General features: G+C 36.8%; 1 protein-coding gene across 2 annotated transcripts in view; it reads left to right on the forward strand.

Moving 5' to 3' along the window:
* The window catches only part of Myo5a (myosin VA), a 154,897-nt gene that overhangs the window by 67,135 nt on the left and 70,265 nt on the right, over positions 1-17,497 (forward strand). For both annotated transcript variants that reach the window (XM_038322819.1, XM_038322820.2), the window contains exons 6-11: positions 4,686-4,829; positions 9,013-9,094; positions 9,617-9,724; positions 11,798-11,904; positions 13,751-14,016; positions 14,751-14,832. In XM_038322819.1, coding sequence (XP_038178747.1) covers positions 4,686-4,829; positions 9,013-9,094; positions 9,617-9,724; positions 11,798-11,904; positions 13,751-14,016; positions 14,751-14,832 — 789 coding nt within the window. The remainder of the gene's footprint in view (positions 1-4,685; positions 4,830-9,012; positions 9,095-9,616; positions 9,725-11,797; positions 11,905-13,750; positions 14,017-14,750; positions 14,833-17,497) is intronic.

The following is a 17,497-nucleotide window of genomic DNA, read 5'->3' on the forward strand; positions in this document are numbered from 1 at the left end:
ATACCTGCTTCCTCCTATATTCCTGTTCCTGCCACTTACACTATCCATCCCCAATATTCCTCTTCTTACTTTCATAAGCTCATCTATCTCTCTGGGTGTGGTAGTGCTTCTCAGAGAGATTATATAGGCCTACTCTGCCACCCAAGCCTTCAAACTGACTTTATTTGCTGTATCTTCTATTTGTTGTTCTATGTTTAAATGTTTTACTGACAGTCAAAAAGTTCTGCTTTAGCCCTAATCTACCCTTTTCTCACAATATGTAGCCTTATTTTATTAAGTTGTCAGTCTGGTATGAGAAATGGCCAGTAGATGCAGGTTGTGGAATAGAAATTGTAGACCACATTCCCCCAACTGCCTTAGATACAGATATGAAATTACATAGGGCAGGGCTTGGTAAGCACTCATTGATATCATTGATAGTGCTACTTTTGCTATAGGTGTCTACTTTTTGACAGTCTATATCCTTTCAACTGAAAATTCTGTCTTTATTATTAATCTCCTTTTCTAAATAAAACATCAAGAAGATGTATGGAATACTAAGTTTTTTTCTTTTGATGTCAAGAAAGGTGAACTAAGTCACAGTTGATCAGAGTGCAGAAAATAAATGACTGTGTAGTACTGTGCCCTAAATGGGACATCTGTATTTACTTTCTTCCCCCAAATATTCAGGAACATCACAAAAGAGGGGGCAGAAACATTGCAAGAGCCAAAGAGTGGGGAGAGCTGCCATAAAACGGTGTCTTCTGGACATAGCAGGGGCTGCTGCATTCTTGAGCTTTCGGCAGCTGTGGCTGCCTGCAGAAGACTGGTACAAGTTGGAGCAAGTCAAAATCCCAGCAAGGATGATGGAGGAATTCATGAAGCCCCACCCCTAACTGAAGTGATCTTTGTAGTTGATGGCTGTCAAGGGATGGAGACTCAGTTTCCTTCATGGGCATGGCTCCTGGTAGATTTTCCATGCTTTAGTGGGTGACGTCACACCCATGAACATATGGACAACACTGATCAGATTCAGTCTGTTTGGAAAAAGAACATTAGTTTTTTTTTTTTCTTTTCAGTGTGCCTTTTTTTTTTTTTTTTTTTTTTTTTTTTTTTTTTTTTTGAGTATAGCACCGTACCCAATAATTAATCACTAAACAGTTCATAAATTATCTCCCGTGGAACACTTTAGAAAGTTACTCTAAAACATCCCATGAAAATCAATCTACATTTATTAATACAATAAGTATTTTGTAGTTTTCCAACTAGTATCCATGATAGTTCACTTCATAAAGCTATAATTTAAAAAGGAGATAAATCTGAAGCAATATAAAAGAATTTAAAATTTTTAAATATCTTGTTGTAATCTTTCTGGTGTTCTCTGTGGTCAGTAGTTGATTATCTTTTGAGGGCACTGCAGCACTTTCGTTTGTCTGGGATGTCAAACGGTTCAAAAATGTGAGAAAGTAGAGTGTCATAGCCACATACTCTGCATATGAAAGCTTTAAAAAGCGTTCTTCCTGGACTGTGGAGCTGATATTGAATGTGAAGCACCCATCAAGAGTCTTATGGTTGATAGAGCAGGCATCCTGGTTTGTTCTTCAAAAATTTTAAGATTTACTTATTTTTATTTTACATGCATGGGTCTTTACCATAAATGTATATATTTGCACCAAGTATATGCATTTCCCTTGGAGGCCAGAAAACAAGATCTGATCCCCTGGAACTGGAGTTTTCAATGTGGGTGCTAGAAGTTGAATCCAGGTCCTCTGCAAATGCAGCTAGTTAACTTAACCTCTGAGCCACTTCTCCAGCCCCAGGTGCCCCATTTCAGTCACAAACTTACAAAATGTGTCTATATTCTGATGCACTTAGTTCACAAATCAATAACTTCACAAGATATACCAAGTTTTTCTCATGCCATGGATGCCACCTCTCACATCTCATGAGCCTGCATGCCATAGACAACCAGAGTCACTGCCTTCCTGGATGACTTCAGCCTGCGGCAGATGGACATAATATAGTACTATGAGAACATGCTTCACTACTGCCCTATAAAATACTACTTAGGTTAAAAAATGTACATGGATTTTTTTTGATCGTTTATCACAACAGAATTGCCTCATCTTGGATGGATATTCTGGGTATGACCACCTTCATCCTCTCCGCAGTGGGCAAAACAGACTTTAGGACTCTGAGAAGCCCTGAAGTTGATGCAGTCCTGTGGCCCCATGGTGAGGCTCCCACAGTGGAAAAGATCCCCAGAGCGATAGGCACCTTTGGCCGCTTCATTCACAGTCTGATCAAAGGCAGGGAAATATAATCTGTAAACTGAATTTCAGCAATGCAGTGTCTTCAGTGAGCAGTTTTTTTTCCAAACCCTTGCCCTCACAATGTGCTGTTAAAGCAGTTCCCACATTTGACTCAAACGATCAGTACCTTTTAACTCCATTAAAAGCAGCATCTTCACCAATGACTATTGCAGTAGGTTCTTTGACCAATGATTTATCTATGACTCTTGTCACTGAATGAGAGGTTTATTTTCTGAGTTTTTTTTTTTTTATACAACTTTGGGTATTAAATACAACCATCAAAATAAATAAATAAATAAATAAATAAATAAATCCCTCTTTCTCTCTCTCTCTCTCTCTCTCTCTCTCTCTCACACACACACACACATACACACAGACACACACCTCACAGTTTGTAATTTCTGAGTAAATGTCTGTTTAGTTAAATTATTCTAAGTTATATTAATCCCTCTGTAATTTACTAGGAAGATAGTTTCCAATCATTCTTATTCTTTTTCTAAAATGCATTAAAATGTTAATTCAAATTCTAATAGTATCTTCATTGCTGAAACAAATTATACTATCTTCTGTTTGAGACAGTGATGACCCATTTTCTTTGATTGGTCAAAGGATCAAATATACTGACTCTTGTGGCTAGGGTCTTATTATTTTTATCCCTGATATTTGTTCTCTCTCTTAACATTCTGTACTATTCTAACATCTTTCTCTTCATTGTGGGTTTGTTACATTATCTTAACAAACTTTGTACAAGGGACAAATACTAATCTTACATGAAATAAAGTTATTAAGTGTTAAATATATATATATATATTATGTGAATGCTTGTTTCTATTTTGCCTTAAAAGAGAAATTTACAGAAGCATATCGCTTTCTATTAACTTACAAAGCAGACATATGTCATTAAGAATTTAAGGTTATGTATAACAATTAGTAGAACTTTACATTCTCAGTATTTGGTTGAAGATATTTTACAAGTTAGATAAAGCCGTCATAACCAATGCTGGGGTGAGATGACACTCAGTTGGAAGAATGACTCCTAACATGAACCAAGCTGTGTGCACATGCCTTTAGTCCCAGCACTCTACAGGTAGTGGCAGAAGGATCAGGAATTCAAGGTCATCCTCAGCTACACAGTGAGTTCCAGGTAAACCTGAACTTCCTGAGAAGTCTTTAAAACAAACAAACAAAGAGGCCGGGCAGTGGTGGCCCACGCCTTTAATCCCAGCTCTTGGGAGGCAGAGGCCTGTGGATCTCTGTGAGTTCAAGGTCAGCCTAGTCTACAAGTGCTAGTTCCAGGACAGCTAGGACTGTTCACAGAGAAACCCTGTCTCAAAAGCAAAACAACCCCCAAAAAACAAAAAAAGCAAACAAAACAACACCCCCCTCAAACAGTAGCAACAAACATTTGGGGTCTGGAGATGTGGTTCATGGATGCAGTGCTCTCCCTGCAACCATGCAAATCAGACGTTAGGTCCTAAGTACCTGCATTCAAAAGCTGGGTTTGGTGACCTGTCTGTAATCCTAGTGCTTAAGAGGTAGAGACAGGGTACCTAGGGCAAGCTGGGTAGCTTTGGGTTCTGTGAGAAACCCTACTTCAGTAAATAAAGTGGACAGTGGTCAAGGAAAACACCTGATGTTAACCTCTGGGCTTAATTCCCAGATGTACAGTACAACTGCACATATGTACTTGTACACATACACACATTCACATTATATATCAGAAAGCTTCATTTTTTACTTCTGGTTTCTGAAAATGGCATTCAAATTGAGTGAGGAAAGCCAGGTGCATTTACACATGCCTATTATCCCCCCCCCACACACACACACTTGGAAGTAGAAGCAGGAGAGTCAGAAGTTTAAAGCATCCTCAGCTTCATAAGGAGCTCATGGATAGTCTTGGATATATGAGATGCTGCCTCAAAATGTTAGCAATCAGTAGAATGGGTAATACTAATCCCTGCTAATAAGCAGTCTCATTTGACCTCTGTTGCTATAGGATGAGATGATAAAACTGTCTAGTTTCAAAGATATCTTTTATACCAAACCAGCATTTCCAGGGAAATTTTCCTTTGCCATAATGATTTCATTTACATAAGACAGTCTTCTGAATTTTTGATGGCTAATGACGAGATGCTGCATGAAAATCTCAACTCTGTTGCATCAGTCCTGCTACTTCTGAAATTCATTTCTGTGAAATAACAAGAAAAACTATTGGCATCTACCTGTGTAGTTGGGAGGCAAAGCAGACCCTTATGTTGTTTACAAGAGCAGAATTGGTTCTCTTATTAAAAGACTCAGAACTAAGGGTTATATTCTATTACTTCTCTCTATGAATAAGCTTTGTAAATGATATACATTCCCCTCCTAAAATATTTTTTCTCTCTTGCTTCTTAGTCAATTGGAAATGCTAAAACGACCAGGAATGATAATAGCAGCCGGTTTGGGAAATATATTGAAATTGGTTTTGACAAGAGATATCGAATCATCGGTGCCAATATGAGAACTTACCTCTTAGAGAAATCCAGAGTGGTATTCCAGGTAAGGTGTATGTGCACACATATTCAAATACTTGTGTTGATTTTTGGATTATTATATAATTGCTATGTTAAGTTTTCTTGGGGAGAAGGAAACAAGCAACCCATAGAGAACACCAAAGACAGAATAAAATAACTGTTTTATGGAAGTTTAATTTGATGAATCAGTTAATTTATTAGGTTTATTTATATACATGATTGACCCCAAAGTAGCTGTATCACTATGAAGTCCCATCCCATTATGAATGACAACCTCATGGAAACTGCATCATAGAGCTTCCCTTTCAGTTAACCTTTCATTTTTTACATATCCTAACATCTCGCAAGATCATTTGCACTGGGGGAGAACAGAGCAGAAAGTAATTGCTGCAATCCTAGCTGAAGCTCCTGTGACTTCACCTTGCCTTTTCTACTAGGGTATATTACAGCTTCCTCACTATTACTTAAGACATCTTTGGGGTTCTGCTGAATTCGTTTCCATGGCTACGAGAGCTAACATAATTCCTTTCCAAGATAATGGTCATTTTACACCCAAGGAAAAAGCCGTACTATACCAATTATAGAGCCCTTGTTTGCTAGTATGATATACCTTATTTCTCAGTACTCTTGAGCTTAGTCTCACAGTATTACTACAAAAGGCACTTGGATAGAAACATATAAAATGGTTCGTGCCAGAGGTAGAGGACTACTTCTTTAAACTAATTGTTCTTGAGAATGGGCACTGATTTAGGTTTATTGTTTCATATTTTATTAACTTTTTAAGTTACTGTACAAAATAATGGATTCCATTATGACATCCATGTATATACATATAATTGCTCCATACCACTCTTGTACCCTCCTTTTTTTCTTGCTGATCTGCTTTCCCTCTCACACAGTGTCTTCCTGATTTCATCCGTAGACATATATATATATATATATATATATATATATATATATATACACATACACATATCTATCTGAATATATCTTGAAAGCTAGATTCTGCATGTGAAAGAAAGCATGTTTTGTCTTTCTCCACTCCACGACCTCTTGTTTACTCTCACCCCCGCTTTAGACATTATTACTCATTATAGTCTCTATTCTTTCATATTGTGTGTTCGTGTTGTCTCATGTGTGCAGTATGCATTTATTTATGTTTAAATTATAGTCTACTTGTAAAAGAAAATGTGTGTTGTTTCTCTTTCTGAGTCTGGTGAGTGGTTTTGACTTTCTTACAGATGTTATTGAAAATCTCAGTTGAGACAAGGCATTATTTAGTCTTGTCTCTTATATTTCCCAATTGACAAAAGAAAGCATTGATCTATGTCTTCAAAGAATTTCAACTCAGCTCAAGAAAAACACAATATCCCTGTCCTCTTCTCTCTTTTTTATTCTTAGGAAATAACACTGAGGAGAAGAGTGATGTTACAGGAAATTGAGAGGGGGTTTCTTTGAGTTCTTAGTCTTAATAAAATAATTTAAAAATCCATTCAGATGCTTGAGGATAATTTTACTAAAGTTTGAAAGTGAAACAACGGTAGAGGAAGGCTCAAAATCCCAGCAGCCACCAAAAAGAGGGAGGACAGAAAAGTCGGGCCTTTTAAGCTAGGCATGGAGGGCAGACAAGGCCTAGAATATCAGGAAAAACATACTTAGGAGGGCTGAGTCTCATCTGAGTTTAGAGGTACCTATTTCCTGGCTCTTATACCCTCGAGCAAAGGATTGCATAGGGACACATGGTTAGAAATAGAAATAGCTCATTAAGAAAGGAAAAGTATCCAAGGAATGGAAGTGGGCTAATGAGCTGAAGAAAGAACCCAACAAATACTGGGCCATGTGGCCTGGATCCATTATAGATGATTTTCATAATACCAGTTTCAAGTTTAAATAGGCAGAGCTTCTTGTGAACATGCTCTTTAGAAGACCAGTAAGAAAGGGCTTCAAGCTCTCTTTTGCAGACTGGCATTCCTCCTGTTAACCCTGATGTTTCAACCCAGTCCCTGTTCTGCCAGTCAGAGCTAAAAGAAACCTGCCATAGCCAAGCTGTAAGCTGCCATCAGATCACAGCTGAATATTCGTACAGAATTTTTGTTGACACTTGTATTGTTGCTCCTTTCTGATGGAAAGACGTGTGTTATACTCTTGTAGCACTCTCATTGTAGGCACGTGAGGATGTAGATTATCATCAGAAAATGTCAGTATGTGGCTCCTGGTGACCCACTGCACACATCATACTGAGACCCAGAGTTTCAGTGACCCGTGTGCTGGATGCCACATCATTAAAGTTGAAATATGCCACACAGCAGGATCTAGTCTTCCGTTTCCAAAGTCTGTTTTGGCTTTGAAATTGTCTTGTACAAGCCGAGGCATGATTTGGGGAAGTCAGGAACCCTGACTTTGCCTGATTAAATACTTAATCTTAAATTATAATACTTGATATGCATAAACTTATAAGTAAATACTTGATATGTATAGTAAGGCACTAACCACCCTCCTTTAAAGTTATAAACAACAGTGTTATTCTACACATTAATACTTATACAGGATTTAAATAATCTATAGTGAGAAGAAAGAGTGAGTGAAGCATGGATGGGTTAAGTCCCTGTAGAAATATGTAGGGTATGGGACTGGAAAGATGGCTCGGAGTTAGGGAGGACCTGAGTTCAAATCCCATTACCTATATCGGTGTCTAACAACTGTCTGTAACTCCAATCCGAGGAGATTCAGCACCCTTCTCTGTCTTCTACATACACTGCACACATGTGGTGCATGGACACACATGCAGGCAAAACATCTATATACATAAACTAAAAATTATTTTTTTAAAAAAAAAAGAAATATATAGGACTGTGAGCAAGCATAAGAGAGATAGGAAATTGACCTTGGTCAGTAAGTTGACCAGTGGTAAGACTGCCTAATGAAGAATTTGACAAAGCTCAATCTTTATCTATAGGTGTGGTAGTAAGTCTAGCAGTTCCCCAGTCTTCAGGAGTATAGAATATTGAGAGTATTTGTTTTATCAAATGAATCACAGTCAAAATAAGCTATCCTGTACAAAGATGACCACCACGTTTCTGCAGGCCCACCTGATTTTCTAGTTTCTGTGTGCTGAACCACCTGATCTCTTGCCTAGTCATGCTTGTGGTCATTGGTATGTTTGTTCAGTGTCCTGTGTTCTTTCAGTAGTCATAACCCCTTTACTTTATTAACATTAATCTTTATTCTGATGGATGTACTCCAAAATTTAAGAATATGTTGATTGGATTTTAGTATTCAGCTTCATATGTGCAGTAACTTTTGCAACTATTCTCTAGATGTGTATTTAGAAAAAAAACTAAGAAAATACTAAATATTGATCTTACATTATAAATTTTTTATTTTATCAAATTATTGTTGATAGGAAACTATGCTATATATGTTACATAATTCAAAGTATATAATATATAAATATATATAGAGAGAATACGGTATATTCATGGACTTTCTGCAGTCATAAGAGATCAGTATCTCTAAAGTATGGCAAAGATGAAATTATTCTCTTTTAGTCAAAGTGTTAGGAATACCACAAATCTAGAAGTTATTAGTAGAAAATGATGGTGAGCTTTGCAAAAAATATCATTTTAGCTTCCCCCCCATCACCAGTGTTTAATGATTGTGACCATCTATCAAGCAATTCCCTAATTCAGAAAACATTACCAAGTGAGGCACAGTGGTGCAGGCCTCTTGAGAGACTGAATCAGGAGACACACAAGTTCAAGACCTGTCTGATCTACAGAGCAGTTCAGAGCCAGACAGGGCATTTAGTGAGACTATCTCAAAATAAAAAGTTAAAATGGACTTGAGATACGGTGCAGTGGTAGGGAACATTTGCCTAGCATGTTTGAAGCCTTGAGTTTAATAACACCAAAAATCCTAAATCCTGCTGCCTGGTATTTTATACTGAATATGACTAACACTTTTATACTTACTTATTTTTTATTTTTCAAGAGACAGAGCCTCACTCTTTGCCCTGCCTGGTTTCAATTTTTATGCCATCCTCCTACTTTGTAGATATAGCATAAATTAAAAGGGCTAATTATTTAAACCAGTATTAGAAAATGTGGGGAATTACTGAGATGGCTAAATATTAAAATTATGTGTTATGGTTATGTTTTCCTGGGTTTTATATTAAGATGTCACAATTGAAAGCTCTTCTTATTTCAAAGGCAGAAGAGGAGAGAAACTACCATATCTTCTATCAGCTCTGTGCGTCAGCGAAGTTACCTGAGTTTAAAATGCTGCGATTAGGTACGGATATGACACTAGATGGGCATGCTTTTCTGTGAAATTTTGACTTCTCAAGCTTGTCAAAAAAAATCTTACTTCATAACAAAATATTTATGAATGAAAAGATTCTTGAAGGTCTACAGCTGGCTCTAGAGTGGGTGGGCTGAGTGGCCATATCAGGGACAGGATTGCCTGTAGCAGTGGGTTAAGGTAGGTGAGGAGTAGATGGGGCTCAGCGTTCTAACCTCCCTTCTTTTATACATGCTTGAAAACTGCTTTCATGAAAGAGTTTGAGGAAACATATTCTAGCATTTTGTTTAGAATTAAACCCAAAGAAAAATATAATTTATTCCACCCATTAACATAAAATCTATGAGCATTTTAGTTTTGGATCTTGTATTAGTATGTGAGTTTAAACTGGGCAGACTCCAAATCCTATATATATCAGTGTGCTGTCACTGCCTCTAATTCAGCATATGTGTAAGGGTGGAAGTCCAAGCCTCTCTTCATAAAAGAAAAACCTTTTATTTTCCTTCACTGCAGGAAATGCAGATGGTTTTCATTACACGAAGCAGGGAGGCAGTCCTATGATTGAAGGAGTGGATGACGCGAAGGAGATGGCGCACACCAGGCAGGCCTGCACTCTGCTGGGTAATGGCATTTCATTCTTTAGCTTACAAGTGCTGGTCGTTTTGAATCAAGTAACTTTTGTTTGGAATATTGGTTTGGCTTTATGTTAACTGATAAACAGTGCTGGGAGATTTGACATATATGGAACTTGTTCAGACAAATGGGCCTGAGGTTTCTTAGAACAGTTTTAGGATTAGATAGTGGTAACAGTTGCTCAACCTTGTAAATTTAATGAAGATTATTTTGAATTGCACTTTAAGAGCATATTTCAGTATTAGGAGAGTATAATTATTCAGTATAAATTTTAGCTTAAATTTTTACAAAAATCTAGGGTTTGAAACTAAATGAAGTGGGTTTTTTTTTAAATAAACTCACATTTTGTGTGGGTTTTGTTGGTTGGTTGTTTGGGGGGGCTTGCTTATTTTTGTTCTTTTGTTTTTGTTTGTTGATAATTTTTGGAGATAGGTTTTCACCTATATATAGCTCAGCTTGGTCTATGACTTTTGAACCTCCTGCCTTGGCCTCTTTAGTACTGGGATGGAGGACATGAATCAGAGATTCGCTTTTGTTATTTTTCTTTTTATTTTCAGGGCATGATGACAGAACACATGTATTTTAGTGTTTTTCTTTTGTTGTTGCTTTTTGATAAAAGAGTTTTTAAATCTCTATTGTTTGAGAATTTCATGCATGCACATAGTGTTGTTATTCCAGTGTTTTTGAAACAGATGCCGTTGTTCTCTCTGTGATTTGAAAGTGTTAAGTCCACATATGAATCAATTCATACTATGAACTATACAACTTTTAAAGGTGTCCTTTCCCCCCATATTTTTATAAAACCTCAGAATAGAAGTAACTCAATTATTGTATTTGGTATTTAGAGACATACCATCAAGCAAGGGAGCTTAGGTCTTGAACCACTGTGGGACTTGCTAAAAATGAAGACTCTCATACCACTTCACAAAGCTGTGGGTTCAGAATGTGCATTTTAGCAAGGCCTGCCAGTGTTCCACGAACACATTATGAGAACACTGTTCTCCTTAAGAATTTTAAGACCAGTTCAGTGCTGGGTGTGGTAACACGTGCCCTTTATTCCAGCACACAAGAGGCAGAGAGGCTAAAGAATCCCTGTGTTCACAGCCACCTGGTCTATAGAGTGAGTTTCAGGATAGCTAGGGCTACAAAGAGAAATCGTGTCTCAGAAAAGCCTAAAAAGGAAGGAAGGAAGGAAGGAAGGAAGGAAGGAAGGAAGGAAGGAAGGAAGGAAGGAAGGAAGGAAGGAGATAGAAGATAGTAAAACATTAATCATAAGGTAAATCTCAATTGCCTTATAGAAAAAAATGTTTTGAAAATAATTTTACTACTTTTACTTATATAATTATCTTTAATATTCTAGAATTTCTTATCTTCACTGAAAAAATGAAACCAGATCTGGTAAAAAGCCAGAAAGTATCCAGCTTTCTAATCTCATCATATCATTTAGGTTCTGTTCCAAAGCTGTGTTTGGACTTTTACTCATTAACTTTGAATATAAAACTATAAAATACTTCTTCTGATCTTGGGATCTCTTTGATTTATAATTAATCTATACTTGAAGTATTTTAATAATCCAACTTAAATCAGCCTTATTGGGCTACAATATGCATTTTAAGTAGGGATAAATAGTAGCGATAATATTAATAAAATACTTATATATCTAAGACGTGACAGTAATGCTCACTTTTAAAAATACCTAATGTGTCCCAGGTATACTCTGTGCATTATCTCATTTAATGTTACAAACACTCTTTGAAGAATTATCTCCTTATCTCACATAAGAAAACCAAGGCATAGATGGATGAAGTTATCCGTCTGTGGAGGTGGCAGGTTGATTTCAGTGCCAGGACATAAGACCAGACCAGGCATACCCCATAACCCACAATGCGAATCTGCCTAGTTTATTACTGTCAGCAAAGTTAAAAGTATTGCTTTTGTGACTATGGATATAATATGCACATCTGGCAATATTTAAGAATTAATACTAGAGTTAAAAAATTCTCTTATTATTACTATTTTGCTATTCTTCCATAAATCCCTTGTTTATTTGCTATATTCCAGGAATAAGTGAATCTTACCAGATGGGAATTTTTCGAATACTTGCTGGCATCCTTCACTTAGGCAATGTTGGATTTGCATCTCGAGATTCAGACAGCTGCACAATACCTGTAAGTTCACAACAAGTTTAACGTGATGGCAGACTGTCCGTTTGTCTTGTTTTACTTCTGGGGATAGAACCTAGGGCTTTGTACATGCTAGGTATGTATTCGTGGCATGCCCCATATGGGGCTTTTTGAACATGGTTCTATGGGTCATACTTGCACTTTACCTACTGAGCCATCTCCATAGACCTACAGTGGGTTTCATTTTTTAATTTATTTATTATTTTATTTATTTTTTATATTTGTGCACATGCATAAGCACACAGGTATACAACAAATTTGTGTGAGTATATAGAGCAGAAGAGGACATTGGATCACTGAAACCTAGAGTTGCATGTTTAGCTTGCTACTCGGGTTCTGGAACCCAAACTTCAATCTTGAGAATTGTGTAGCAAGCAGTTTAAACTGCTGAGCTGTCTCTCCAGCCCCACTGTGTACGTGTGTCTGTGTGGACGCACACGCTCATTGTGTATGTGTGTATTGGCATATATGTCACAAAATTGGAAAATGTAAAAGAAATGGACTTGTTTTTAGATAAGTACCATTTACCAAAATTAAAACCTCCCAACCAAAAAAAAAAAAAATATATTCTGTCTGTGTGTATGCCTCCAGGCCAGAAGAGGGCACCAGACCCCATTACAGATGGTTGTGAGCCACCATGTGGTTGCTGGGAATTGAACTCAGGACCTTTGGAAGAGCAGGCAATGCTCTTAACCTCTGAGCCATCTCTCCAGCCCCTGACCTGATGGTTTTAATGTAGAATTTTATCAGAACTTCCAAAAAGAGCTTATACATATACTTCTTAATGTGTTTCACATAATAGAATCAGAAGAGTCATTGCCAAACTCTTTTTACGAAGCTACAGTTACCCTGATTCCAAAACCACACAAAGACCCAACCAAGAAAGAGAATTACAGACCAATCTCACTCATGAACATCGATGCAAAAATTCTCAATAAAATTCTGACAAACAGAATCCAAGAACACATTAAAAAAATTATCCATTACGATCAAGTAGGCTTCATCCCTGAGATGCAGGGCTGGTTCAACATATGAAAATCTATCAATGTAATCCATCATATAAATAAACTGAAAGAAAAAACCATATAATCATTTCATTAGATGTGGAAAAAGCATTTGACTAAATTCAGCACCCCTTTATGATAAAGGTTTTGGAGAAGTTAGGGATATATACCTAAATATAATAAAATATAATAAAAAATAAATATAATAAAAGCAATATATAGGAAGCCAACAGCTAATATCAAATTAAATGGAGAGAAACTCAGAGCCATTCCACTAAAATCAGGAACGAGATCTTATATCTTGAACCACAAGCGCAAGGTAGAGATAGAGACACTGGGAGTGGTATACACTTTTGAAACCTCAAACCTGTTCCCAGTGGTAAACCTCCTTCAAGAAGACGACACCTCCAGTCCTTTCCAAACAACACCAGCAACTGGTGTCCAAGTACTGAAATATGAGCTACTGGGGGCCATTCTCACTCAAACCATCACAGGGGCCATGCTTGTTTTGTTTACTAGCTCAGGTTCATTAACTAGCTGACAGATTTCTGACTGAGTGATTGAATATGTCCTAAGAGATACAGAAAAATCTATGAAGAATCAAGAAAGTTCTTCATAGAACTTTTTTTTTCAAATGAGCCCTACAAAAGATTGCAAAGTGACATTTATATGCTGGCTTATGAATGCTTCTTATTATCTTGCTGACGGAATATGAGTGATGCTGATGAACATATGACAGAAATTTTGCTAAATTTTGTTACTTCCTTTTTCAGGACTTATTCTTTGATTGATTGTGCCATAGGCAATAACACATTCTCTTTTGGCAGCCCAAGCATGAGCCACTTATCATCTTCTGTGACCTCATGGGTGTGGATTATGAAGAGATGTGTCACTGGCTCTGCCACCGAAAGCTGGCTACTGCCACAGAGACATATATCAAGCCCATCTCCAAGCTTCAGGCCACAAATGCCCGAGATGCTTTAGCAAAGCACATCTATGCAAAACTCTTTAGCTGGATTGTAGATCACGTCAATCAGGCTCTCCATTCTGCTGTCAAGCAGCACTCTTTCATTGGCGTGCTGGATATTTATGGGTAAGTGCATTTGGCTTATTGCCCTACCCTGCTGGAAAGCAGTTGTTTATCGGGAGTGTTTTGTAACTCTGAGGACTATTTTATTTTGTTTTCTACTGGAGAAGAAAGGAAATCCTACTTATGACCATTCAGAAGTGTCTTTGATGATGGAAATATGATGCTAAAAAATAATTAAGCCCTGCTTAAACAAAAATTAGCTCAACTCCAGTCCTATTTACTAATCTAATAGGTAGAGTTAATTGATTTCAGACTCTTGTATGATTAATTATTGATTTTCTGAAAATATAATTTCATTTCTACTTGCCTTCTCTGGTTACACTTCTGTAATTGTTGAAACTTTTTTTGGCAGCTAATTTTTGACCCTCTGATTCAGTTTTTCAGAATCACCTATAGCATTACTATTTCTATCCCCTGTCTCTGGGGATAGAAATTTTGATAGTATAAACTGAGAGGAACGGTGGCCTTAGCATAGTTCTGCTGTTTTGTACTGAGGGTGAATGAGCCTCAAACACTCAAAGCTGCACATCCATAGGCAGGGCCGTACAAGGGAAGCTTTGTCTCAGCCAATGCCCATCATGTTATGTCTTAGCAGCAACCTTTATCTGATATGTAAAGAAGATGTGATAGTGTTAAGGAGCTTCTCATTTCCTCTTCCAAGTATGCTTATTTTCAATATTTTTAAAAGCTATTTATTCTTTTTCTTTCCTTCCTACCTTACTTTTTTGGTGTTACAGATTTGAAACTTTTGAGATAAATAGTTTTGAACAGTTTTGCATAAATTATGCAAATGAAAAACTGCAGCAACAATTCAACATGGTAAGAATTTTCTTTCTTGAATAAAATTCTGCTCTAGATTTTTCTTTTGAATTCTTAGTCTTTGTTAGAAGCTTGGTCTGTGAAATAAACTCCTGAACTATAATTATTATGTGGGTTTAGAATAGTGAAACTGCCAAGGAAATGAGCATTACAAATTGATGTAACATTAAAAAAAGTTTGTCAGTTATCACTTATCTAGAATAATGAGCATTTGGGCAGACAATTTGAATGAGAGTTGTAAGTTGGGCAGGCACTAGCATTGAGTCCTTCTGCATGCTGTTTGGAAGCCAACAATATGTGGAGTTATAGCTACATTAACCACCATTTACTGGGTTACCAAGATGTCAGAATTTCACAAATTCTCTTTTCAGTGGGAAAAATTCTTCACTGAGGCAACGGCAACAGGCATATTTTGGAAGTGGCCCTTATTGGCTAACCTCCTGCCTCTGCATTCTGAATACTGGGTACATTCAAGTACTGACTTGCCACCACCTCACCACCCACTTCAAACAAAATGTTTTATTTTTGTCTGAAATGAATGATAAATTTCTCTCAAAATAATCTGTACATAAATTGTCATAACAGTGTAAAACAGTAAAATGTGCTTGAAAAACATCCTTTTTATTTTCAGAGAAAACAAATTTATATTAGGTAAAGTTAGAAATGGCATGGTTCATTTTTAGGTTTTGTTGAGTTGTTAAAAAGAAAAGAAAAGTTTCAACTGTGATTGAATACTGTGTTACGTTTAAAAGCTATTTGTTTTCAAATTTTATTTTCTATGATATGGAAACTTTTTCATATATATGTATTCAGCAGTATGTATATATTGCTGAGTAAGGACCAATAAATGGGGAAAACAAAGACAAAATAAAGTTTCAAATTGAGAAGTCAAAAAAAGCTCATGAACATAATCTTTTAAAATATGAAATAAGTACTAATAAGTAGCAAAGAAAATTAAAAAATTTTGCATAGAGACAGATTGGGGTTTTGTGCATTTGGGACTGAAGGTTTTAAGTGTATGACATTGTTGAATATTACAAGTACTTTGGTAAACAAACCATCTTTGTTTAGCAAGTAAAGCTGTTTGTTGCAGTGAAATAATGTAGAAGGGATATTAAAAATGCTAAGGTTTTCCATAATAACAGGACCAGTTTTTCACCAGTTACGGATAGTTGTAAACTATCTGTGAGTACTAGGAACTGAACCCAGCTCCTCTACAAGAGCAACAAGTGCTCTTAAACACTGAGCCATCTCTCCAGTCCCAAATCCTTAGTTCTTAATGGTACCCTGTTTACCACTTAATAGTAATAAAAAAAAAGAAATGTGTTAATTTGAAATATATATATATATATATACATATATATATATATGTCTTTTAGACCAAGGATCATTACTACAAATAAGCTAACATGATATTGTCATAAGTGTAAAATAGAGTGGGGAAGGGAGAGAGAGAGAGAGAGAGAGAGAGAGAGAGAGAGAGAGAGAGAGAGAGAGAGAAAAATCTCTGTGTCACCTTTGAGTTCTAGTGGTCATTAGCATCTGTAAAAAGTGGAAGCTGTGTTGTCAGCCAACTTGACTGAAGCAGAGGTGGTGGTTTGATTATTCTGCCTCCCTAGATCAGTTTAGCTTCTGTTTATATTCAGAACTTCATCACAAGCTTTTCCCCAGGGAAGCCTACCCGAACACCCATCTCCATACTAGGTGAGGATGTTTGTTATTCTCCTTTGTAACATCATTAGCACTTGTAATTTTATTGTGTAATTTAGCATGTGTAATTCTTTGTGACTATTTGATTTCTCCAGTTCTCTCCCCATTCACAAGTGCAGCATCCATGTCTGTGTTGTTGACCACACGCAGTGGCTGACACATGGTATAGACTCAGTGCCTAAACATATTAAAGTGTGGGTGGAGATAAGAAGTGGTGCGCATGGTTCCAGGAGCCTTTAGCAGAGGTTCTGCACATTGGTAGTGCTTGTAGCTGCTTGCAGTATTCAGTGTACATTCCAGAAATGTGAGCCCTAGATTTCCCTGTCTGAGAAAATCAAGGTAGATATTCAAGGACAACTGTCATCTAATTCTGAGGCACCTATACTTTTAAACACAGCATCTTGGAAAAATTATTTTTTGCAGTGAAATCACTGCCTGGCTGTTCAGTAACCTGGAAAGCATTCATTCTGCATAGCTGACCAATGCCAACCAGTGCTCATGTTAGCATTTCTGTGCAATAAGTTCAGGAAAAAGTTACACAGTTTTGGAAATGTGCATTTAAATAATCACGAGGACTATTGTATTTATCTGCTATCCAAATCAGTTATAGGCATAGTGTGGTGATACATGCCTGTAATCCAGCAGTTGGAAGCCTTAGCCAGAGTACAAATTCAAAGCTGGCATGGGCTACATAGAGAGTATTAGGCAACCTGGTCTACATATTGAGACCCTGTCCCAAACAAAACAAAAATTAAAAAAATTACATACTTAGATTTATTTGTTCATGATGAATACTTACAGCTGAGGTTTTCTGTACATGATTTCAGTCACGCTTCTCCATGGTGTTGTTGTTACTGGAAGCCATGAGCTCTCTATCTCATTATATGGGTTTCCTTGGTATTCTGTAGACATATGCTTCTTGATTATGTTCTTCATAGTAGTGACTTTTGTTTTC

This window comes from Arvicola amphibius, chromosome 3 (genome assembly GCF_903992535.2).
Source record: "Arvicola amphibius chromosome 3, mArvAmp1.2, whole genome shotgun sequence".
In the NCBI taxonomy this organism is placed as follows: domain Eukaryota; kingdom Metazoa; phylum Chordata; class Mammalia; order Rodentia; family Cricetidae; genus Arvicola; species Arvicola amphibius.